At 47.8% G+C, this 25,945-nt stretch overlaps 1 protein-coding gene across 1 annotated transcript in view; it reads right to left on the reverse strand.

Moving 5' to 3' along the window:
• Positions 1 to 5,781: 5,781 nt before the first annotated feature.
• LOC133356493 (sodium- and chloride-dependent creatine transporter 1-like) overlaps positions 5,782 to 25,945 on the reverse strand; it is a 29,977-nt gene continuing 9,813 nt past the window's right edge. The window contains exons 5-14 of the mRNA XM_061574024.1: positions 18,265 to 18,397; positions 15,289 to 15,423; positions 14,272 to 14,375; positions 13,624 to 13,748; positions 12,880 to 12,992; positions 12,182 to 12,319; positions 8,565 to 8,667; positions 8,125 to 8,225; positions 6,869 to 7,039; positions 5,782 to 6,068 (exon numbers count right to left, since the gene is read on the reverse strand). Coding sequence (XP_061430008.1) covers positions 5,967 to 6,068; positions 6,869 to 7,039; positions 8,125 to 8,225; positions 8,565 to 8,667; positions 12,182 to 12,319; positions 12,880 to 12,992; positions 13,624 to 13,748; positions 14,272 to 14,375; positions 15,289 to 15,423; positions 18,265 to 18,397 — 1,225 coding nt within the window. The 3' untranslated portion in view covers positions 5,782 to 5,966. The remainder of the gene's footprint in view (positions 6,069 to 6,868; positions 7,040 to 8,124; positions 8,226 to 8,564; positions 8,668 to 12,181; positions 12,320 to 12,879; positions 12,993 to 13,623; positions 13,749 to 14,271; positions 14,376 to 15,288; positions 15,424 to 18,264; positions 18,398 to 25,945) is intronic.

Genomic DNA, 25,945 nt, shown 5'->3' on the forward strand with positions numbered 1-25,945 from the left:
CGGGTGCAACCGCAACAAACAAAAAACAAAAATATGAACAAGAAAACATCTTAAAGTGACTATGTGACTAAGTGCAAACAGAAACCCTAAGAAAAGACAGCAAAATATTGCAGAAAAAGCACCGTACACCAACGCTGTGTGCAAGAATCCCAGTGGGATGCAAGTCAAACAACAACAACAACCACAAGACAACTTAGATTAAGGCCATCAGTCTAACTCCGTACTACAACAAACAAACATGGCCGAACCAAAAAACTTTTCGAAATCACCAAAATAAAGCCATAAAAGTAATGTAACAGTGATCATAGGAACTGTGACTGGAAATTTCACAATAAACGACATAAACAACATGTACCACCAAAACCCTGCAGCCATAGCTGGCTGCATGAGTCACTCCACAACAGCAGGAGCATCAGTCAAACGTCGAAGAGCAACACAAACAAGTATAACCCGTAAAAACAAAGTTTTTCACTATAAATCCTTTATATGCGTGGCGGCTAGAGTCCTCTCGTCCTCTGGCTTGAGATGGCTGCCACCTATGGGTCAGATGATTGCATTGCACCATTAAGCAATTGGTAATTAAATATAATATTTTTGTCCTAAAAAGTGTAAAATTTTGGGAAAAAAATTTCACGAACATTAATTGTCACGCACAACGAGTCTGTGTGGAAAATGTCAGCTCGATTGGATCACGAGAAGTTGGTTAAAAAACGACCGAAAGATTTGCACAGTCATCAACAAGCAAGCGAACTTAATATAAAGGATTTAAAAAATCGCACCCATCGCGAAGCCCTCTAACAACACCGAGGACTTTGTTGTGGTTGTTTGCTGCAAGTGCTGTTTGAGCGAGAGCACCTTTGGTGGCCGACATCCATGCCCGGCCGCCTTTGTCTCCCCAGTGACGATGGTTATACATTGCACCAGGTAGTCATTTGAGGCTGAGTTGACCTAGGGGAGGGCCGAGGACCGGTTTAGATAATTAATCGTTACTGGTGTTAGCCGTGAGCAGGAATCGAACCCGGGTCACCAGGTGCATAGTGCAGAGCGCTAACCACTACACTACCGCTTCCCCACCACTACCATCCCCATCCCACACACGCAAATATTCCACCCCACCCTGGTTCGTCTGTAACAGACTGTTTCGGGGGGGGGGGGGCAAGTGTTGTTTTGCGAGCACTTTGGAGGTCGGCACGGGTTGGGTGGCCAGCACCACGCCCGGCCATCCTTGTCTCGCTCGTGGCAATGTGTTTTTCACACGCTGCACCAGCTACTCACTTCAGGCTAAGTCGACCTATGGGGAGGCCCAGGATCTCGTTCAGATGTACGTCACTTGCTGTTGGCCGTGAGCCTCGCCGGGTTCGTAACTCACAATCTCATACTCATGTACTTGTGTTGCCAGAGTTGGGGGGGTATTTTTCATTGTTAAATATGTAGGGAGTCATGCACAAGCACATGTAACATTTTTTTTCCAATTGTGTCTATCACACTATGGCTTTAAATAGAAAAATATAAAAGATGACGTTTCGGGCAATGGCCCTTCATACCATTTATGATTTTTGATTAATTTAACCTATAAATTGCTAAAGTTCGTGGCCACCTACCTTACTGTCAACTTCATTCCTCTTCAAGTATTTCCCTCCCTCCCTCACCTGCTTCCCCCTCACTCCCCTTGCCTGCCTCCATCACCTCCCTGGCTCAGCTCTGTCCGTCACCACCCCACATCCCCCTACCCTCACCTTCCCTCCCACCCTTACCTGTAATGTCTCCTATCCTCATCATCTGCCGAATTATGAGGAAGCCACTGGAGCTATTCGGAAGCCACTGGAGTTCTGCACTTTTAAATCTAGATTGAAAAACTCATTCTTTAGAACTGATTTTTTTTTATTTTGTTGTCCTTCCCCCGCACCTACGATTAGCACGGTTGGCTACGTACAGTGCGAAAGAAGTTCAGCATACATAAACACACACGATGCCCCTTATTTATAATACATGCAGTAAATAATTTTTCATTAACATATATATTTTTTAATTTAAAAAAATATTAATATCAACATATATGCAAGGTTTTCTTTCTTAATTCATATGCATATCAAGCAACAATCTTTTGCGTGCTAGTGTTACATTTGTTTACCCAGGAAAGCCTGAGTCTCAAGCCCCCTTTAAAGAAAGGGGGCCTACCAAAATCTGTGCTGCAGTATACTGGAATAAAGTTCAACACAATACCAGATCTCAGTACAAATCAGTTCCTGCCACCCAAACACAAATTAAACACAATGTTTGTGGCAAGCCACCCAAACACAAATTAAACACAATGTCTGTAGCAACTCTATTTTAGATTGATGTTATTAAATCATATGTTAAGGATGTTTATAGAAGTTAGTTTTTAAGGTTCAGGTTTTCAAGATTAAATTATTTTTATCCATGGCTCGATATCAGGCAGACCTGCTGTGGACATGAGTTCTGGAAAATATTCCATGAAAATGTAACCTTGGCGATGCTTTGGAAACTGAATTGAGCATCAATGTATTATTTAGCATTAATGTTCGTCTCTTTGTGTAGTCGTATGTTTCCTCCAATAATTAAAGTCTTTCGTTTTTAAATTATATAAGTTTGTCTGCCCCCAGCATTAACATTGAACTTCATATTCCACATCTGGTAACAATTAGTGACCAATTGCAGTTTATTCACAAGTTAACTCTGTGCAATGGACCAGCACCTTCAAATAAGCATAACACGCATGTACACACACACATAGCCATATCCGAGTTATTTAATGTGCGTATGTAATGACACGCTTGATTGTCCACCCTGATGGAGACAGACTCGTGGATGTATCAACGCTGGCATTGGGTAATGTCGTACAAACAGAGGCAATTTCAGTCGTATGTTGTCTCATGCAAAATGTATTTATTGAGTAACTTTCTGTTGCAGTGGCCACTTACCTAGCCACACAAAATTATATCAAACGCGAAGCTCAAGGAAACCTAACTGGCATCGGGTTCTATCGCACGAGTGATTGTGGATATGTAAAGATTTGTTTTCCTGTCCGCAGAAACACAAAAAGTATTTCCCATTTAACAAGATTGAGTTTGGCGTCATAATGTGTGTACGTGGCCATCGGAGCTTCGAGGGAAAGACAAGAAACTAAACACAAAAAGCAGTTCTAAAGAAATTAGTTTTCAAGTCTAGGTTTAAAAGCGAATTGCTCCAGTGGCTTCCTAATATCGGAACGAAGAGCGTTCCAGGTCGGTCGCAGAGGCGCATCTGAAAGCCACGCGATGCGGTGACCGTTTTTGTTTGATGGCTCTAGCCAAAAGCCGCTGCAAGGATGGCCGGAGTTCGCGTGATGGTTTATGCTCATTGGCGAGATCAGCAAGGTATTGTGGTTCATTTGTGGCAAGCATTTTGTGTGTAATGAGTGCGACCTTAGAATGTATTCGTTCAGCATAGGCCTCGGCAAGGTTAAAGGTAAAAACAACAAGCCTACCTTTACCATATCTTTTACCTTACCACAATACAATCACTCTACCCTTACCTTTTACTCTTTAGCAAGGTAAGGTAAAAGGTCAAACGCAACGAGCCTACCTTTACCCTACCTTTTACTCTTACCCCATACAAATTCCCCGATTACAGGGTAATTACTGGGGTACTACACATGAAAAAGGTTTACAACCGGTAAATTCTAGGTAGAGCGCTTTATTCATATAGAATACTCTCAATGATTCCAATTTTAAATGGAGGGCCACGGACTGCGTCACGGAGTTTTTAGCGAGCGGTAAACAAGGTACCGTAATTACCGGGTAATACTTCGCGCTACCTTTACCCTACCGGGTAATTCTTTCGAGCTACCTTTACCCTACCCTTTACCTTACCCCTTGGCATGTCGACACCTTTACCCTTTTACCCGGTAAAAAGGGTAAATTACCTTACCTTGCCGAGGCCTAGTTCGGCAACCTCAGCAAGCTCCATAATCCTTGTCATACCACAATGCTGTACGTACTGACATGTGGCAAACAAACCCAGGAACAATACAAGTGTGATGAGTGGAGAGGGTTGATCCATGACAGTAACTCATCTGAAAACGTGACTCAACGTGCACACTCACCCCCGGGGTTGAAAATAAAAGCAGTGGGTGCGTCTTCCATCGTGAGCCACATAATTGTTTGAGTTAGAAAATACAAGACACCCAAGTTCATGAGTGTGAATTGGACTCCTTGCATCGCCGTGGCCCCGAATGAAGACGTCTTTTGGGACCTGCACCTGTGCTTATTACCTCCTTTAGGGGGGGGCAGAGGATAGCCACTGTTAGTCAGCTGGTCACTCATATTTTCACAAGCGTTCATTTGCTGTATTTAAAAGTATCGTGAAAAATGTTATTTTTTGCTGCGAATCCTATAAGAAAAAAAGTGAAAATAAATATGAAATCATATACACCGTACACACACGTGCGATCTAAACTGATACATAATGCGAACTATGATGTGTAACACCGGGTCTCCCATTGAAAACGCTTTTCACCACGCCGTCTATGAACGTGGCGGTGCCTCCCGACCTCCGCGCCTGTTTGTGATGACCTCGCGCCATTGTTGTTAATCTGGATGAGTTTAATTTACAACTTGCAATCAATTCCCGAATTGGGGGGAGGTGGTTTGGGGGGCATCTAAAGGTAATGGCACTCGTCAACAATAAAAATTTTCCCACCCAGCAGCGAGAATCATCTCTTATAATTTTTACCTCCAACATTTAACACGCTTCGTCACAGCCTGTATCACTGGTCGAGCATGAGGCCCGACATTTTTAAACAGGTCCAAAAAATGACCGATTTTCACAAATGCTTCGAGAAGCTGAAACCGGGACTGTCCCGGCCAAACCGCGACGTTTGGCAGCTTTAGAACTATGTCACCGTATTCTACAATCGTACAAATTGCCAAAGTCGCACATCGTTCACATGTCTTGTCGGTGAAGATCACTCGGGACAATTGCCCTGACATTGGCCCCGAGTGTCCCAGTTCACAGAAATGCCTCGGTTTACATCGGGGATGCATTCCTAAAAGGTGCGAGGACGAATATTGAAACGACGTACATCGAATGAATTTACAGGGTAGGTGGAGGCAAAGACCGAGAGGCGACGGATATATGAGAAAGGATGGATGATGCTGTCAGCGACGTATGTATGGGTTGAGGCGACGCAAATTAGATAATGGTATTAATAATTTGCGACAAATGAACCTTATGGCGGGACCCCGGGGTCCCGAATAAACGAAAATAAAAATCGTAATTTATTTATTTTTGGCGACTCCGTCCCACCGCGCAACATAAACGCCACGACCCACCTGGCGCGGGTCATTCTGTTGTCATGTCGTCCAAGCGCAGCGGCGAGGACGAATGTGCAGAAGAAACAACACGTTGAAAATGTGATTAGCGCATCGTGTAGAGCTCGTCGAGAGGAATAGATTGCCGTATCGTTCACCTTAAACAGACATAAAATGACGTCGCAAGGCAGTTAATGCGAGAGCCGGGGGCTTATGGGTCCCCGGGGTCCCCGCCATAAGATTCAAATGAACCACAATACCTTGCTGATCTCGTCAAGGAGCATAAACCATCACGCGAACTCCGGTCATCATCACAGCAGCGGCTTTTGGCTGGCCATCGTACAAAGACGGTCACTGCATCGCGGGCTTTCAAATGTGCTTCTGTGGCCGTTTGGAATGCTCTTCCTTCCGATATTAGGAAGCCACTGGAGCGAGGCACTTTTAAATCTAGATTGAAAACTCATTTATTTAGAACAGTTTTTTTGGGTTTAGTTTGTTGTCCTTCCCCCGCACCTTCGATTAGCACGGTTGGATACGTACGGTGCGAAAGAAGTCTAATATATATGCATACAAGAAAGTGACGACGATATTTCGCTAAACAACAGTACAAAAGAGGGGGAGATGTAAATCGGGGTATTAACTGCAGTGTGTCCTTCAGGCTTTAGCCGAGCGTAACAGAGGCAGCTCAGAGGGTGGGCTCTGATGGAAGTGGATGGGCAAATCTGCCGACTGAGGCGACGTTAGGTGGCGCCAGCGCTGTGGTGCACACAACCACGCAGACACACAAACACACGCGGCCCAATTAATACGGGCAACATTATTATCGGAGCAACTTCAAACGTGTTGTGCTCGTTAATTTTTGTTTTAAAAAGTGGCATGTTAATACAGCACACTGAATACACGGCACGTGAACAGAGACACACACAACGTTCGTAAATAACAAAATAATACAAAGCTTAGTAATTCATGGCTTGTCTTAGTAGCCCATACCTGTAATCCTGCAGGTTAAAGCAAGCCTAGAATTTCCCCCTGACAACAAAACGTTGCTGAATAATATTAGCCTAGAATGCCTGATAGGCTGATGAACTAAATCATTTCATTTTTTACTGCACTTTCATTTAACTCACTTTGTCTGTTGTCGTTGTTGTCGTTGTTGTATCCTCAAATCGTGTAACTCAATTCTAACCCACTTCCCAATGTGGTATCGACTGCAAACTTGGTATACTTATGTCATACTGATGACAATACTATATTCTATCATCAAAAAATATATATATTAAACATTATTTTGTATATGTTATGTTTCGGCTTGGGTCTAATTGTCTACGGTCAACTGACGTTGGTGCTTTGCCACGGTCCCTTACGTTATGGCAAGCGTCGGGGCCACTTCCTGGAGTTCTTCCATTACTAGTACATTTCATAAAAGCGTGTTCAAAAAAAAGTTTTTTTTTTATATAACTTTTTTTCCGCGCAGTCAAAGAGTGTTTATTAGGGTTGTTAATGTTGTGAATAGACGACAGACGTCTCTCCACCTTGAGCCCACAGGTGCCTCTCACCTGGGCGAGGCTGCCCCTGGCCCTGAGGAGTTTGAAGAGCGCCACAGCCGGGATGCACAGCATGGAGGAGAGTGCCATCAGCCAGCCCAGAGCCTCGGCCCAGCGTGGGTACACGTAGCGGTCGTTGTACGTGAGCCGCTCGTAGTGCACCAGGTGGAACAAGAAGATACCCTAAGCACAAAGACAAAGGCCCCCCGTATAGCCTTAATAGGATGTTGGGGCAAGTGCTGTTAGTGAACACCTATGAAGGCCGGTACGGTACACGAGGGGAGTGGGTGGCCAGCTCCATGCCCGACCGCCTTTGTCTCCCCAGTGGCGATGTTCACTACACACCGCATCAGGAACTCATTTGAGGTTAATTCAACCGAAGGGAGGCCCAGGACCGGTTCAGATAATCGTCACTGTTGCCCATGAGCGTGAATCGAACTAGGGTCGCCGGGTTCATAGCGCAGGGCACTGACCACTACACTACCGCTCCCCTATACGAGACTTTAGCACCTATGAAGGCCGGCACAGCACACAAAGGGGGTGGGTGGCCAATAGCATACCCTGGCACACACACACAACAACGCAGAGGTTGTGGTGTCATAACCACAGCCACAACCCATCCTCCGGCAACAAGACGAGGCGGAGGAGCAGGAGCTTCCATCTGCCAGCTGATACAGCAGAACAATATTATATTGGAGAGGCAGTGCGGCATGTGAGAGTTAGTTAGTGATATCATTCAGAAGCTCTGCTATGCATGATCTGTATTCATAGCCTACACAGCGGTTATGCACCTAAACTATTTAAAAAACTAAACGTGGCTGTAGGAATCCATACTCTTTGGTTATTTCGGCAAAGTCACGTAGGTATAAAAGAAATCACGACGTTTCGGGCGCAACACAAGCAGTCAGTCATCAGGTGGGAAAAGCTTTTCTGCGCCCGAAACGTCGTGCTTTATTTTATTTTATACCTAGGTGACTTTACCGAAAGAACCAAAGAGTAACCAAACGATTGTTATTTTACCAGGTAAGGCCCACTGAGCTATGCAGCTCTTTTTCAGAAGCGACCTGACCACAAATGATAGCTCAACGAAGCGGCTTCTCACGTGGACTATTTATAACAGCCAAATACTCTAAACGCGTGATGTTGATTCTAAATGTGGGGAGGGGAAAAACCGAAGGACCCGCAGAAAAATCCACGATTGACACCTAGCTTATCACGGGCAACATCGCCGTGGGTTGACGGTGGAGGGCGGCCGCTGTGGTGCGTACCAAGCACACGGCAGGGCTGACCACGCTCCAGCACCACCGCACCCATGCGTGCGGACGGAACCCGAGCATCGCCGTCAGGTCCTGCATGAACCGATTGGCTCCTGCACTCAACGGCAACAGCGACAACAACGGCATCACGCCTGCAGCGATGTTCCGGCATACGATGTCTCGGCAAGCAGAGTCCAGCGTTTGCTTGTCTTGAATCAATGCCGCTGAACTTATGCGCCTCCAAGAAAGGTCGTGCGGTCGATGGGTTGCGTAAGAAACGCTCTTTCATTATTTACGTGGAGAGTCGGATATGAGAGGGAGGCTGATAGTCCGCTCATCCGTTTTGTTATTGATGTTCTCCACAACGACGGTGATGATAATTGAGAGCTGTGCGTGGACAGGTGAGTGAGGAGTGGACGATTGAGTGGGTTGCCCGAGCGAGCCTGCTCTACCGTAAACCCAAGCCACAGCGATGCATTCCCAGCCCACGAGCCACAGCATGGAGATGCCGCTGGACGCGTAGTTGTCAAAAAGCTGGAACACGTACACGCCGCCCTGCAACACAATGCAACAATCGCCGTCAGAGTCACGTGGAGGGCTGAGTTTGTTAACGTCAGAAAGGAGATTAAACTGAATCCATCAATCTATAGGCATTCTTCTAGATCAGGGGTGGCCAACCTGTAACCGACACGGAGCCAAAACGTATCCATGAGTTCTGCAAAGAGCCAGGTGTTTAAACAAGTGTGTTGTATATTAACAGTTTTCGGCACACCATAGGAGACATTCATTATTCTTTGCCACTGTGATAGCGCGTTCTACGTCATGCCCCTTCGATAGAGCCGCACGTGGTGGATTAAAGAGCTTCACGTGGTCGATTAAAGAAGTGTACGTGTTGGATTAAAGAGCTGAATGTGGCTCGGAAGACGCCAGTTGGCCACCGCTGTTCTAGATTAACGTTACCTGAGAGAATTTACTTATCAGGCGAGGCGAGTACATTCATCGTTTTAACTTGACCAGGTCTCATCCAGCAAGGTGCAGTATAATTGTACGACGAGGCTGCAAATAAAGTACAGTATTGCACAATTGTCTATCTTAGTGTTGCTTGAAGTGAAGTGTGGAGTTCCACAGGGGTTTAATCCTCCGTCCAATTATCTTCAGTGTCTGCATTCTCTCTGATTATTTTTAGCACATATAATCTTGGACTGTCACTCTCGTGCCGCTGATACTCCAAAAAAACCTCAACACATTCGTTAATACGCGTTTTATTACTGAAGGGTTTGTCCACTACTCAATAGCTACTACTAAGTAATTATAATCTATGTGCCAAGTTAAAAACGTCGTCATTAAACATTTAAAAAATGTAATTCTTATCAAACCCCATGGTGCAAAATGCAAGATCCAACTCTTGTTATCCACTCTATCTCTCAGGCCCCTCTATCCATGTCCATTGGTTTCAAACAGAGGTCGCAACCGGGTACCCGATACCCATACCCTACCCGATACCCGGCTACCTGTACCCAGCAGGGTACCCAGCAGGGTACGGGTACGGGTAGGCGTTTGCGACCCTGGTGCGGCCGGGTACGGGTACGGGTAAGGAATCAAAACCCGTTTGCGACCTCTGGTTTCAAACGAGACACAAAATTGTATAGAAAGCACACCGCCTGTGTTTACATGCAAGCAAAACAACCCGTCAACATTTCCTAAATAAATGCATTATGGTCCTCAGGAAATGCTGATGGTTATATTTTGCATATGCTTTTGCACATTTTTGGTTTTACAACCCACACCCACTACGATTCTGTTACCGTGGGTTTTTCCGATCATTAACAGATTTGATGAGAAGGGGCCGTTGGCAGAAATGCCACCCATTTTATATTTTTGTCCTTGTAAGGCCACACTGTTAGTGACCCATTTGCCGAGTTTTTTTCCATGTGCTTGTGCTTCTGTACCACTGCCAACGCAGCAGCAGCAGCAGCAGCAGATAATTCGTTCAATAATGAACATCATCATTAATAATAACAAAATGATCATATCTTAGCCACAAACTGGGTGAAATACACCAATTGATGATGTCACGTTGGCAATGTTAAAAAGGTTCCTTGATGTTTCCCTGGCAGAGCATTTAGCTGGTTTAGTGGAAGTAATGGCATCATTCCTAGCAACAGCTTTTACGAAACTGAGAGTTATGATCTCACTATGACTACACTATTTGCATTGACTTACAATATGTTTTCTCTTATAGATTTTTTGCCCGCCAGACTTACAACTAATCTTAATCGAATGTTCTATACCCACATTATCTCTGTTCTAAGGTATGACTGCTCTGTTATCAGGTGCAACCACGCTTTTTATAACATGTGGGTATCCAAGCACAGATCTGGGGCCAGAGTACAGAAAGTTCACTTAAAGAGTTGTCATAAAATGTTGAGATGTTGGTTCATAATTTAGTTAGTTATTGGTTCGATTATTTTAATCCTTTGTTTATTGGCCTTTCCGATTCGAGAGATGAGGCAGCTCCAACTGGTTAAGAAAGCTGCAGGTGCCCAGTCAACAGCGCGCAACATTGATCCAATGTTAGCATATAGTAGGAATTGTTGGGCCAACGTTGGCTCAACATCACTGGCGGAGCCAGTGGGGGGGGGGGGGGGGGCAATGATCCGATCTAAATCCCTAATTTCGATCGGATCATTGGGGTTTTTTAGTAATAAATCGCCATTTTGCGACCCCCACTGCTGCCGTGTAGCATATTGTTGTGCGCCAGGGACTCTATGAGATGATAGGACAATATTCTGAGTCCATAATTGGCAATAAGTAACGGCAAAGCAGTTATAAGTGACTCAGAATTGTGCACCGTTGCGTATACAGTACACACGACTTCCCTGAAGGCGACTTCCCTTCAGCGAGCACGATGCCGATCACACACGGTTCGAATTCGACCCTTGATCGATGGCACACGAGTCAAATAAAAAGCAAGGGACAAGTCCTTACTTACTCACAACTCCTATCATTTTTCATTGCTGGAGGGGTTGCCCCCTCTACTTGAAAATCCTGGCTCCGCCATTGCTCAACATTCCATGTAAACTAAAATAAACTTTTAAATTATCTTTCATTTTACCAAGTAAGACCCCACTGAGCTGTATAGCTCTTCTTCAGAAGCGACCTGGTCACAAATGATAGCTCAACGAAGTGGCTTATAATCACAAGGAAATCTATATCAGCCAAATACTCTAAACGCATGCTGATTCTAAATGTGGAGTGAAAAACCAGAGGACCCGGAGAAAAATCCATGTGACCACCGGGAGAAAGAACATGCAAACTCCAAATATACAGCTATTAGGGCCGGGATCAAATCCACGACCTTCTGTATACCAGACAAGGTAGTTAACATCTCGCCACCACGGCGCCCATGTTAACTGGGTAGAGTGCTTACTCACATACACACACATCATGGACAACACAGTATTCCAGCTTTTACATCAATACAGTGGCTTCCTGTGAAATCCAGAACCGATTTAAACATTTCTAGTTACTACTTATAAGGCCATTCGGAGTCTTGAGCTCTCACTCACAGGATCGCTTGTGACACCATTTGCTCTTAAGTTGCACGTTGAGATCAGTGAATATTGAACTTTGGGTGGTTCCTAGAAGTCTTTAACATCACGAGACACAAGGGCGTTTGGTTGCCAACAGTATGTGGTCGGAAACCTTGGACCAACGTTGCCCCAACGTTCTATATTTACTAGGTCTCTGCCTCTGTTACTCTATCCCAAGTGTAATCAGGGGATGCTAGAACGATCAAATATTTGATGTAGAATGTTAAAATAAATTTGATTGCGTTGTTTATTTTATTAGCTTTATTTATTGATCAATTACTCTGAATCTTTATTTACTTATTGCAAATAACCTTTGGGTGGCAATGCTTGTTTCTACAGGCCAAATAAAATGTTGGCACCAACACATTTCTGGAAAATACATTACTTCCTCAATTCTTTTAAAATCTTCAATTAAAAGTCAATGAGTGTTATTTGCTGGCCCAACTCCAGGCCATAAAAAATGGCGTCCAATATACCTGCGTCACCATGGTGATGGAGAGAAGGAAGCTGACAAGGCAACACAGGCCCGTGAAGACCTCCCTCCGCATCTTGCCGCTCAGCTGGGACGGGAATATGTCCATGACCCCTGTCACGAACCCCTCCATCCCAGCAAACTGAAGCATAGTGAGATGAGGGACAGAATAAATGTCAGTAAACATGGAACGATGCAGTTCATAATTTAGCAATTATGTAACGGTAAAAGACTTCGAGTGTCACTCTGGAATGGAAGAGAATACAATTCAGCAGAACATTTCGCTTCTAAAAGTAAACATACCACCACTAGATCCAAATTTATTTAACATCTCACCACCCAACTTCAAACAGCAGCTCAAGACTCTCACCTAGTTCAGGCTCTCACCTGTTCAGAGTCTTACCTATCCAGACTCTCACCTGGTCAGCCTCTCACCTGTTCAGGGTCTCAACTGTCCAGACTATCACCTGGTCAGGCTCTCACATGTTCAGGGCCTCACCTGATCAGGCCCACACCTGTTCATGCTGCATACGAGGGACTTTGAGCTCTGGCTCCAAGCCATCCAAGTTCTCGATCGAACAATTGCGTCCAATTCCCGACATATATGCCCACGTTATAAATTGTGTTGTTTATTATTATTATTACTACAGCCAGTGGTAACGCGTCGTTTGTGCAAGGGACAGCTTGGGCATAGAAACTCACTTCACTGTCCACGCCGAGCAGGATGAGCATGATGAAGAGCAAAGCGGCCCAGACAGCGGGCACGGGCAGGAGCGATATGGCGCGCGGGTAAACCACAAACACCAGCCCGGGTCCTGCGCAGACAGCCCCCCATGGCCCACGCGACACAATTACACACGTGGCTGTGAAGGAGATCTCCGGGTAATCGCTTGATAGAAAAGGCTCGAATGAATTGCCCCGACCCTGGTTCTTTCACAATATTTTCGTGTGGGCCACATAATAGAATTTGCATGTGACGATAGGTCCCGTGACGTCATAAAGTTAGTGTAAAAAGAGACATTTTAATGACATATAGCCCGTACATGTGACAACCAATCTGTATCTCTTACCTCCAGGTCTGTCATATCTTGTTTATATTATGTTCATCTCACTATTCATGCCTTGTCTACAGCTCTATTATCAATGTTACATATATTTCATCCCACTAATCTGTATTTCTTGTTTACAGTCATCTCATCTCTGTCTCCAATTTCTCTTCCCTCTCAGTAATCTGCATTAATGTCTCTGCACGACAAATCACTCGGTGGGCCACTCCAAGGCCACATAGGGGCCCACGGGCTGCTAGTTAAAGGTATCCCGATAACCAGGCAATAACTCAAAAGAATGGACTCGGTTGAGGATCTGCATTAAGGTGGCCCATTTGTAAGGTAGTGTCTAGGAAATTGGATCTGTCTTCAGGGTCACTGGGGGATGACCAGGCCGCACCTGCTTCAGCAACGCTGGAAATGTCAACGCCTTGCTCCTGCGCCATGAAGCCCAGGAAGGAGAACACGACGAAGCCGGAGAAGAGGCTCGTGGCGCTGTTGATGAGCGTCAGCACGATGCTGTCCCTGAAGCCACCGCCGGGAAAGCACACGCACGCACACGATGGTCACCATCAGATGCTGTCGAGACCTTGTAAATGCAGCGCCGCAGGCCCCGGATGAGTCAGGCGATTCGGGCTCCGACACTGACCTTCAGGCCCAAACCAATCCCCCCATTCGTGCAGTGGATCCATCGAACGACACTTTTTTTAGGGACCGGGTTTGTGCCCCGTGGATGTCTCTTCATCATCATCGTTATCATGGTCCGTGGGCAGATGGCCCGTAGGTGCTCACTGCACATTTCGTCATTTGTTTCCACTGTCTTGTGCCGATATGCTCAAGTAGTGCACATTTTTCTGGCACCATTCTCTTATGCCGTCGTTAAACCATTCTCTGTTAGGTGTCTGTTGGGGGAATCGTAATGACTGTGTTCACACGCTAAGCCTGCAGCACTGGGTTATGGTCCTGTGGCCCCTCAATTCCTCTGTCGGGGCACTATTGCCTGATAGTAGGAGACCAGTCTTAGGCTCCACGCATCGCGCAGCCTCACCGGTAGCAGTTGTTGTGAAATTTGTTGTAGCTACCGAGAGCAGGCAGCACCCCAAGACCAACGCCATAGCAGTAGAACACCTGCGTGCTGGCCTGCACCCACACCTGTAGCACAGCGGCACACACGTTCACAGTGTGTGAAAAGGTCTATTCAGTCATTTAGTCTAAAGGTGTCACACCTGTTTCATCCCAGTGGGCCATTGTCATTTAGAAATGCATCAGACTCTGAAGACATGGACCGAGATACAGCACTTAACCGTGTGACGGTGTATCAATGGGAACACCACAATGGTGAGTTGTTAACTACCTCTCCTAGTATACAGGAGGTCGTGGGTTCGATCCGAATCCAGACGCCTGTATATTTGGAGTTTGCGTGTCTCTCTCCCTGTGGTCGTGTGGAATTGTCTCCAGGTCCTCACGTTTTTCCCTCCACATTTAGAAACAACATGCGTTTAGAGTATCTGGCTGCTATATATTCCCATCTTTTCTTTTTCAGTTGTCCCTTCCTTTTAAAAGCCAGTGTCAGGTTGTCACCAGGTTGTCACGTTGCCACAAAGAGCTCGTCGAGAGGAATAGATTGCCGTATCGTTCACCTTCAACAGACATACAATGACGTCGCAACGCAGTTTATGCGAGAGCCGGGGGCTTATGGGACCCCGGGGTCCTGCCATAAGGTTCAAATGAACCACAATACCTTGCTGATCTCGTCAAGAAGCATAAACCATCACGTGAACTCCGATCATCCTCGCAGCAGCTTTTGGCCGGCCATCGAATGAAGATGGTTACCACATCGCACGCGTTCAGATACGCTTCTACAGCTGTCTGGAACGCTCTTCCTTCCGATATTAGGAAGCCACTGGAGCTATGCACTTTTACATCTAGATTAAAACGTCATTGCTGTTGAACTGCTTTTTGTGTTTAGTTTGTTGTCCTTCCCCCGCACCTCCGATTAGCACGGTTGACTCCGTACGGTGCGAAAGAAGTTCAATATACACACACATACATACCAGCCGCTTACCTGCGGCGTGGCGAGCTTAGTCCAGTCTGGTTTGAGGTAGAAAGTTAAACCGTCCAGGGCGCCCGGCAGCGTGACTCCGCGTACTAGCAGCACCAGCAGCAGCACGTACGGCAGAGTGCCGGTCACGTAGACGACCTGAGGTCATGTGCACACAAAGACAAACGTCCTCCGTGTAGTCTTAACAGACCATCGGGGCAAGTGCTGTTGGCGAGCATCAGCGCTTAGGAAGGCCAGCACGGCGCATGTAGGTGGGTGAATCGCCAGCAGCACGCCAGAAAAAACGTAGGTCCCCGAGAAAAATTCACGCTGCTATGGGGAGAGATAATTAGATCTACAAATATACAACAGCCATCGTGAGGGTTGGGATGGAACTCACGACCTCGTGCATACCAGGTGAGGGAGATAACATCTCACTACTGTAGAGACTTACTACTCCATATTTTTTTGTTTCCCTCGAAGGTATAAAAAGTTTTCTCCTCTACTCACCTCACCGACTCCCACCAAATCCCAGTTTATCTCGGCCAATTCTGCTTCCAGTTCAGAATCAGAATCAGGTTTGACTCACGAGGTTTGATTCACCCGACAGAGTCTGCGTGTTGTACGTAAGCAATGGTCAAATCCGGGTGGCGGTGGTGGCTCAGCACGCGGCCCGTAATCCAGCACTGTGGACGCAGCGAGCGTTTGTGGATCACTGCAGAAATGTTGCGAAACTTCCCTCTCGTGGTCCTCGAGGATGAGCCATGCCCTGGATCGCCAGGAGAAGGCGATACAGCTAAAATGTTGGCTCCACCTGTTCGGTCTGTGTGGGATAGAGTGTTTCCCTCCTCGCACGCGTGGGGGAAAACACTCATTAATTTGACAATAAGACCTGAACACAGTGTGTTCTCATGTAACGCGGTAGTTGCGTTCCTGAAGAACACCGCGTATTGGAAAAACCGCGTTATAATAAATAATATACTCTTTGGTTTTTCAGTAAAGTCACGTAGGTATACAAATAAAATAGATTACAACGTTTCGATTGCAACACAAGCAATCATCATCAGGTGGGAAAACCACAGCAAGAAAAATTATTTTGCTGAAGTGGGAGAGAGATGCCAAAGAGTATGGATTCCTGCAGTCACGAAAGCTTCCAATCTATAATAAATAATATATAATGCATGGTCAAGCTGAACAAAGACTGAAGCACGTGGGTAGTATCTAGAAACATCCAGCAGCATCCCACCTTTTATGACGCTATGCCGAGGCAGCTGTACAACTGCTTATTCCCACTCGCATGACGTAGTTCCATTCACTCGATTGCGTTATGTAAAATTTGCATCCGCGTTATAAAAAATGTGTTCCCTAATACATTATGAAAACATGCGAATCGCTACAGGAGAACAAACTGTATAGAGAGGACTGCGGAGTTTGCACAATTGTTGGCTCATCGCGTGGCTGCCTTCTCTCTCCCCTGTGGTTCCGACAAGAGATAAAGTGACGAGAGATAAAGTGACGAGAGATAAAGTGACGAGAGATAAAGTGACGAGAGATAAAGTCATGAGAGATAAAGTGACGAGAGATAAAGTGACGAGAGATAAAGTGACGAGAGATAAAGCGACGAGAGATAAAGTTAAGAGAGATAAAGTTAAGAGAGATAAAGTGTTGATAGATAAAGCGACGAGAGATAAAGCGATGAGAGATAAAGTTAAGAGAGATAAAGTGATGCGAGAAGGTGAAGAGATAAAGTAATGAGATAAAGTGATCATGCGCAAGCATCATTATAATTTAAGGTAAGTGAATTTATAAATTACTATTTAATGTCTTATTTACGTATTTATTTGATGCAATTTATTCAAAAGATATCATTACGTATCCGCCACAATTTGCTATTCACGAGCTTGGTCTTGAAGCTCGTCCCTTCCCTCGAACGTCTCCTCCCCTCGTGCTCTCCCCTTTTATAGCTCTCGAGCCCCCTTTCTCGAATGTTCCCTTACTATACTCTTTGGTTTTTTCGGTAAAGTCACGTAGGTGAAAGCAAAATAAAATAAAAAAATAAAACAACTGAATTAAATCACGACGTTTCGGAAGCAATACAAGCATTCGTCATCAGGTGTGACCGCTCCAGCAAAATTACTGTAGCGTATGAAGAGACACGTGTTTATATAGGGTACTAAGGGGGGGAGGAGCCAAGGGGTGGGGGGGGGGCATGCGGCAGGTCGTGTGGCGTCGCGGGGGGTTGGGCAGGGGATTAGCTGAGTTAAGCCGATAGATAACCATCTTTTTTCTTTGTGATGCCAGGGGAGGGGAGGGTGCATGTACGACAAATGTGGGGGGGACGGGGAGGAGGGGGCAGGCGGGGGAGAGTGGGATGGGGGGGATAATTTTTGCACTATTGAAACACTGTTGTACATAAATATTTCCTAGTGATGGTGGTGTATCAGGCTGGGAATAAAAGGCTGGAAATATGGATATGGCTGTAAAATTATAAGGCAGCTAAAATTTGACTTGGTTGATGACATCCTTCCTAATGATTGCTTAATTTGAAACCATCCTCTTGGTTGAAGTTGTGTCTATGTTTGTATATCTGGATGGCTTCATGGACACATCTTTGGTAGTATCCAGACGGCTTGCAGAGTACTTTGGTATCGGAGAAAACAATATCATGAGAACCCGATGTGTTGAAACAATGATCAGCTACGGCAGAATTCGTCCTACCGTGTTTTAAATGTGACTTATGCACACATGCTTCCTTGTAAAAAGGTTTCAGTTTTGTTGCCATAAAAAGGGGAAACCCCTATTATTATTTTAAATAAACTTGCTAAACGGGCTAAAAAAATAATTTATTAGGCAATGCTCATTTCCGCCACCCCCTTTGCACTCAGACTCAGTTGGTCTCGACCCAGATCTCTGGGTGACAGGCGGTGGGGCGGAGGTGCACATTTATGAATGACCCCATTCGTTTCTTTACATTTCCAGCTCCCGAGTACGAACATGTACCTTGCCGGAGAACTTGATTCCTTTCCACACGCAGAAATAGACGACGATCCAGATGGCCAGCAGGCACAGCAACATCTCCCAGTTCACCGAGCCCAGGTCGTGCAAGCCCGTCGACATACGCAGCACGTTGCGCCTGCACGTGTTCACAGAGGCACGTGTTCACAGATGGCACGTGTTCACACAGACACGTGTTCACAGATGGCACGTGTTCACACAAGCACGTGTTCACACCGGCACATGTTCACAGATGGCACGTGTTCACAGAGGCACGTGTTCACACAAGCACGTGTTCACACCGGCACATGTTCACAGATGGTACGTGTTCACACCGGCACATGTTCACAGATGGTACGTGTTCACACCGGCACGTGTTCACACATGGCACGTGTTCACACAAGCACGTGTTCACACAAGCACGTGTTCACACATGGCACGTGTTCACACATGGCACGTGTTCACCATTCGACAAAATGGTTGCTCCGACGCCTTCCTGACCCGGTGGCGTCGCGTGGTTGGGCACAGGCTCGGGTCCAAGGAATTAAATGGTTCTCGATTTGAAGCTTTCGTGACTGCAAGGATTCATACTCTTAGGTTTTTTCGGTAAAGTCACGTAGGTAAAAAATAATAAAATAACATTATAATAAATGAAAATAAACCACGTAAGTGAAAAATAATCATAAAATAATAAATGAAAATAATGTAATTAAATAAAAATACATGGAAATACATCAATAATAAAATTAATTATTCTCATTCTTTTTTACCTACGTGACTTTACTGAAAAAACAGAAGACATAGGCGTAGCTAGGATATTTTGCGCCCGGGGACGAACTATAAAATTGGCGCCCCCCCCCCCCCCCCCCCGTTTAATTACATGGCTCACTCAGTCACTGTCGTAGACTGGTTGACATAGTCTAGAAAAGATTACTTTTTCTTGATTTCACTGTCGCAAACTGGTCAATCACGTAATAAAAATTTGTTTTTTCCAATGTTTCTCTTTCAACGCTAAGAAGAGCAAGATCGCTGAGACGATCTTGTCCCTTTGAAGCACGCAAATACGACAAATAAGTTTCAATTTGCTGAACGACCGCTCACAGCTTACAATTGAAACTGCTATTGTTATAAAATTTGCAGTGAAATTCGCAAATTCGGAAATATGTCGTCTCCATAAAATACAATAAAACCAAGAAGATCCAAAGGAGTTTCTGGTAGAACTTCATTCTGGTTACTGAGCAGCATTTTGCAATCTCCAATTTCTGTGAAAAGTTCGTGGCCATTGATGTCGGTGTCATCGAAATTTCCAAAATCTGTGCAATTTCCAGCAGAAATACAAATTTTGTGTTCAGGTCTTTTAGTCGTAAAAACCGTGTTGACATCTCCTGTTGAAGTCGATAAAATACGCTTTTCATAACGCGCAGAATTTCTTCTTCTGCTGAAAGTCTTGCAACTCTTGTCAGTTCCCCCTTGGCATCTTCCGACGTCGCCTAATTCTTCTGTCCACATCGATCCCCCAGGCTGTGCATCTTGTTTTGGCGTTTTCTACAGCAACTTGGCTAAAATCATCACGAAGCTTGACAAATTCATGCTCCAAAGATTCAAGATCAGTTGCTGCTTCCTTGAAATTCATAGTAGGATCCTGTAAGCGCTTCTGAACACGATCAATTTTTCCAAGAATGACATTCCAGAAATGTAATAAAACTAAAATTTAATACGCATGCCTGTAAGTGTTCTGCATCACTTCTGGTTTCAGGCGTCATAGTTACGTCCTCCGATATTTTGTCTAGCAGCCCTACTAGTTCATGCAGCCCTTCATAGATAGCTTTAACAGCTTCTGATCGTGCACTCCAGCGTGTTTCAGACTCACGCTTTACTGTGATGGGCACAGCTTTTTTTTAACTCTTCCCAACGAATTGTAGAACGAGAGAAAAACAAATATATACTTTCAACTGTTCCAAAAAATGTGACGATAAGTGGATCCTGTTTAGCTGAGTGTACTCCTGCTAAGTTTAAGCTGTGGTTGTCACAGTTGACAAACAATGCTCTGTGATTGTTGTCACATATTCGTTGTTGAAGGCCGGATATATGCCCAGTCATCACAGCAGCATTGTCATAGCATTGTGCCCGACAGTCGGCTAGAGGTATGTTAACAGATTTCAGTCTCTCGACGATGACTCTTTCTAGGCTTGATGCATCTTTTGCATGTGTAGGGGTGTTAAAGAGAGGGCCCGTTATGCACGGCGACGCGCTCGCCGCCCTCACATCGGCGCCGAGAGAGAAGCGGTCTACGTTACCGATGGCACTACAGCTGCTGGGCGGGGTCTATGGACCATCGGCTGAATGCCGACAGCAATTTTACGACCGCAAGCGGGGTGAGAAGGAGTCGCCCCTAGCATATCGGACGAGCCTCCTGGCGATGGCTAAGTCGGCCTTCCCTCGTATGGACGACGACGGCGTGGACGCGATGGTCACGGAGAAGATCCTCCTCCTGGCAGACGACCTTGACATCGCGGTCGTCGCCCGGGAGGACGAGGAGATGACATCGCTCCAGGCGGCGCGGCTCCTCCACGCCAACCTCCTGTCACTGCGGCGGAAAGCCAGCAGGGCATCGGCGGGGCGTGCGGTGGCTGCAGCCACCATTCCGACGGAGGAGCTCTACGCCGTCGACCACCGACCGCAACAGGCGACAGGAGCACGGTTGGGCCGGGACGGGCCGGGCCGTTTCAACCGTCCGTCTCCTCCAACGGCGCTCCCGCGGTGTTTCAACTGCGGCGTCCGGGGCCACGTCGCCTCGGGGTGCCGCGCTCCTCGACAGCGCGGGACGACACCTCAACGGGACGACGGGCCTCATCACAAGCTCCACCATCATAACCCGGCGAGTCGCGGCACCCCACATGTTTGGCCCACGCACACACCCGTCACGCACTCAAACACCGCAACGAGAGGGGGGCCGATATCGCGCACCATCGCACCATCACGCACCACCCCGGGTACTCATATCGAACCCGGCCAGTGGTCCGTGCTGGCCGATCGTATGGTAGCCGCATCGTCGGGGTCGTCAGCCGTTGTGGGGCACATCGACGGGGTTGAAGTGCGCATCCTGGTCGATACGGGAGCATCGGCGACCATTATTTCGGAGTTGATTTACAATATTCTCCCTGTCCGGAGTCGTCCTTTGATGCCTGTTAACGTACCATTCTATGCGGCTAACGGGGGCTCACTTGGCATCATCGGACAAATTCGTGCCCAAATTTGTATTGGGGAAATTAAATTGTCTGGGCCGATTTTTGTTTCCTCCTCGCTGGCGGTTCCGTGCCTGCTGGGGACGGACTTCCTGGCCAAAATGCCGATTAGGATATTGATCGACCAGGGATGTATTGAGCTCCCGTCGGGCAGACGCATGGCGTTTCTGCCATCGCCTGTTACGACTCGGACGGCGTTCGCGACGGTGCCGGCATTCGTAGAGAGAACGGTGCGCGTCCCTCCGGGGGCGCAAATGTTGATTCCCTTGAAACTTCGGCGGCCCTTCGCTAAGGGTGTTGGGGCCCAAGGGGTTCTGCTGGGGCCGTCTAGGGCCGGGGTTAGTGGACCTCATTTACTTCCGGCCCAGACCATAGTAAGAGGGGACGGTGAACCCTTCATCGCGGTCCTCAATGTGGGCTCGCAGACGGTGGTGGTCCCACAGGGGACCGTGCTTGCTCACGCAACGCCGGTGCCATGTGAGGAACCCGTCGCAAATCACGTCAGCGTTGTCCCTGCGCCGCGACCGCATTCGGACAGTGATGAAGGGTGGCTCGAGGCGCTTTGTGCGGGATCGACGGACCTGTCAGATTCAGAGCGTCAACAACTTAAAACTCTACTGCGGGAATTTTCCGACGTTTTTAGTCGGAATAAATACGATTTGGGTTGTACTCACCTGCTGCGTCACCATATTGACACGGGTGACAGCGCGCCAATTCGTCAAAATCCGTTTCGGTTGAGTCCCGCCGAAAAGGACCATGTCAAATCGGCTGTTGATGACATGTTGGCCGCCGACATCATTTCTCCTTCCACCAGCCCTTGGGGAGCGCCGATCGTCCTGGTTAAAAGCAGGACGGTTCGTTGCGGTTTTGCGTTGATTTCCGGCGTCTTAACAAAATTTCGGTTGCCGACGCATACCCGCTCCCTCGGATGGATGAATCGCTGGACGCCTTGGCGGGAGCGCGATTCTTTTCCACACTGGATTTACTTTCGGGATTCTGGCAGCTTCCTCTGGACGATGATTCAAAGCCTAAAACTGCTTTCCGTACACCGCATGGCCTGTTCCAATTCAACCGGTTGCCGATGGGCTTACACTCAGCGCCGGCAACTTTCCAGCGTTTGATGGAATTGGTTTTGGCTGGATTGCAACGGGAGTCGTGCCTCATTTATTTGGATGACGTTATCGTCTTTAGTAAAACTTTTGACGAACATCTCCAGAGGTTGCGGGCGGTTTTCCTAAAGATGCGGGCTGCTAATTTGAAATTCAAGCCCCAAAAATGCCATTTGTTGCGCGATTCGGTGCGTTATTTGGGGCACATCGTGGGACGCTCAGGTATTGCTACCGATCCCGCCAAAACGCAGTGTGTCAGCTCCTGGCCGACTCCCACCTCGGTGGGAGAGGTCAGGAGTTTCATTGGGTTCGCGTCGTATTACCGACGGTTCGTCGCTGATTTTGCGACAATTGCAAAACCCCTGCACGCTTTAACATCTAAAGGGGTTCGGTTCCACTGGGGTCAAGAGGAGGAGGCTGCTTTCTGCTCCCTTCGGGACGCCCTGGTAAAAGCCCCTCCCTTGATTTACCCAGATTTTTCTAAGCCCTTTTTGCTCGACACCGATGCGAGCAACACGGGTATTGGGGGTGTGCTTTCCCAGGTGGTTGATGGCGTGGAACGGGTGGTCGCGTACGGTAGTCGGGTGTTGTCTCCTGCGGAGCAAAGATATTGTGTCACCCGTAGGGAACTGTTGGCAATTGTCTATTTCATCCAACAGTATCGCCCATATCTGTACGGTCGGCATTTCACCGTCCGCACAGATCATGCGGCACTACAGTATGCCCTGCGAGTTCAACAACCATCGGGACAGTTGTCTCGATGGTTGGAGGTTCTCCAGGACTTTGATTTTGAAACCACCTACCGTAAGGGCGTTCGCCATACGAATGCGGACGCTCTGTCGCGCATGCCAACCACCTCCGAATGTGCATGCCTCCTGGGGTCGGGACGTTGCAGCCACCGACGACGACGAACCATTGGTTACTAATTCGATCGAACAACAGGGAAGAGATTCCCTGTTGGGGTTGCCCGTCACTGAATGGGGGCGCCTCCAAATGGAGGATACCTCCCTCCTCGGGTGGCGTCGTCGCGTCGGGGGTGCTGGGTGGGTGAAGGGTGATTCGGATGCATGGGAAATGGTGCAAGGTCTGCTGATGCATTGGGACGGCAAATCCCAGCGACATCGGCTGGTGGTCCCTTCTGAGTTGCGAGGCAAGGTGGTGTGGGCCGCGCATGAGCGCCTATTACACCTGGGGACCCAAAAGACTCTTGCACTGCTACAACTTGATTTTTTTTGGCCTGGTATGACGAGGGATGTTGGGGATCTATTGGGATCATGCCCTCGGTGTGCGCAACGGAAACCGCCGGCGCGGGAGTCTAACCCGCCCTTGCAATCGATCAAAGTATCCAGAATAAATGAGCTTGTCGCGCTGGACATTTTGGGCCCATTTCCTGCCACCCCCAGGGGCAATAGGTATTTGTTGACAGGTGTCGAGTATTTTACGCGCTGGCCTATGGCCTGGCCCCTTGCCAACCAGTCGGCAGCAGCCATCGTGGAGGCCTTTGTTCAGGGATACGTCCTAGACAAAGGTGCTCCGGAGCGGCTGCTGACTGACCAGGGCAGAAATTTTTCCGGTAAATTACTCAAACAAGTCTGTGACCTCTTAGGCACGAAGAAAATTCGTACCTCCCCGTATCATCCGCAAACTGACGGAATGGTCGAGCGCCTGCATCGCACCATTACGTCAATGATGTCACAGCAGGTCTCGGACTCGCAGACTGACTGGGACCTGCATATTCAAGGGGTCTTGGCGGCATACCGGATGGCACCCCATGCAGCTACGGGATTTTCCCCCTTTTACCTCATGTACGGTCGCGAACCCGACCCGCCTGTTCGCGCCCAGCTGCAGATCCCCGACCCGCAAGGGAAAACTAAATTGGTTGACCACGTCAAATTTAATCTGGCCAAATTAACAGAGGCGCGGGATGCTGCTATGCTAAACTCGGACCTCTGTCAAAAAGCGAATGAGCGCCTCAGGCTGGGTCGGGCGCACGTGATACAGTGGAAGCCGGGGGACAAGGCATGGTTGCACTGTCCCCAAGTGCCCCTGGCTACCTCCCCTAAGCTGGCGCGGCCGTGGCGGGGCCCTGTGGAGGTGGTCGAAGTTTTGCGACCACAGTGCGTGCGCATTAAATGGAGGAAGCGGCGATGGTTCGTGCACCCCTCTAGGTTAAAACCCCTCGTTGCGGTACACAAACCCACTTCACACATGCGTGGCCAAACGTGTGGGGGGTCGACCGACTCACTAGGTCCGTCTCCGTCGTTCTCACCTAATGCCTTGCCGGCCGTGCCACCTCCAGGTGCATCAGGACTGACGGGCTCACGCCCGACCACCCCTCCTGGGGATACCGACGGTCGCGCGGCATCGGATGAGGTCTCACTCCGGGACGGACAATTGCCACCTTACGGTCCGCCACCCGGGGTTACCCCGTGTGAGGGGCCCGCTGCAAGGACGCGCGCAAAAATGCGCAGACTGTTATGAGGCCGGAAGATGTGTACATAGGTTGTGTTCATCGTGTGTTGTGTGGGTGGTGTGTTCCCTGCCCATTGAAATGTACATACGTTGGGTTCACCTGGTGTTGTGTGTATGGTGGGTTCCCTGCAAATTGTATATAGGTTGTTTTTTTTACGGAATTCGTATTTATTCAAGGGGGGGTGCGTCGGGTTGTTTTCTCTTCTTGCTGTTGCATTTTGTTGTGTTCTTGTTGCTGTTCTTGTTATTGTTGAAAAATAGTGAGGCACACGCGCGGTCAAGGGGTAAATGCACTTTTATTGTCATTTTTGTATGTTGGCAGCCGGGACGGCTGCAAGCTATGCGGGGGGGGGGGGGGGGGGGTGATGTAGGGGTGTTAAAGAGAGGGCCCGTTATGCATGGCAGCCTATGGAAAACAAACACAGTGGGCGGGGCTACGTAAGTGCACGAGCAAGTGCTCTCTACGACGTCCGAGCCAGACACCCTGGGGGGGGGGCTGGTTCGAACGTTATGATCCCCCGGGGCCCCACCCCTCAGGGAGGGGTTGGGTATAAAAGGGGATGTTTCAAAGGGCTCGGCAGTTATGTTTTAAGCTAAAGGAAGAAGACTGAAGACGTCTTAGATAGAGCCCTGGACTCCCCTAGTTCGATGTCCTTTTCAGGGCCGGACAGGACTGAGCCAGCGGCGTGGTCCCGAAAGCCAGAGCCGGTGCTCTTGTAAGAGCTGGTCTGGAACTCCGGGTACCGGGCCCGACTTACCAGTGTCGGGCCAGATAGCCTCCCCTAGCCCATTAGTGGAGGACTCGGGGCTAGGACAGAGTCTGCTAGGGGTGTATCCCGAGTTATACGGGTGAGGGGGCCG

Source organism: Lethenteron reissneri, chromosome 54, assembly GCF_015708825.2.
Source record: "Lethenteron reissneri isolate LAM-NWPU_2019-01 chromosome 54, ASM1570882v1, whole genome shotgun sequence".
In the NCBI taxonomy this organism is placed as follows: Eukaryota; Metazoa; Chordata; class Hyperoartia; order Petromyzontiformes; family Petromyzontidae; genus Lethenteron; species Lethenteron reissneri.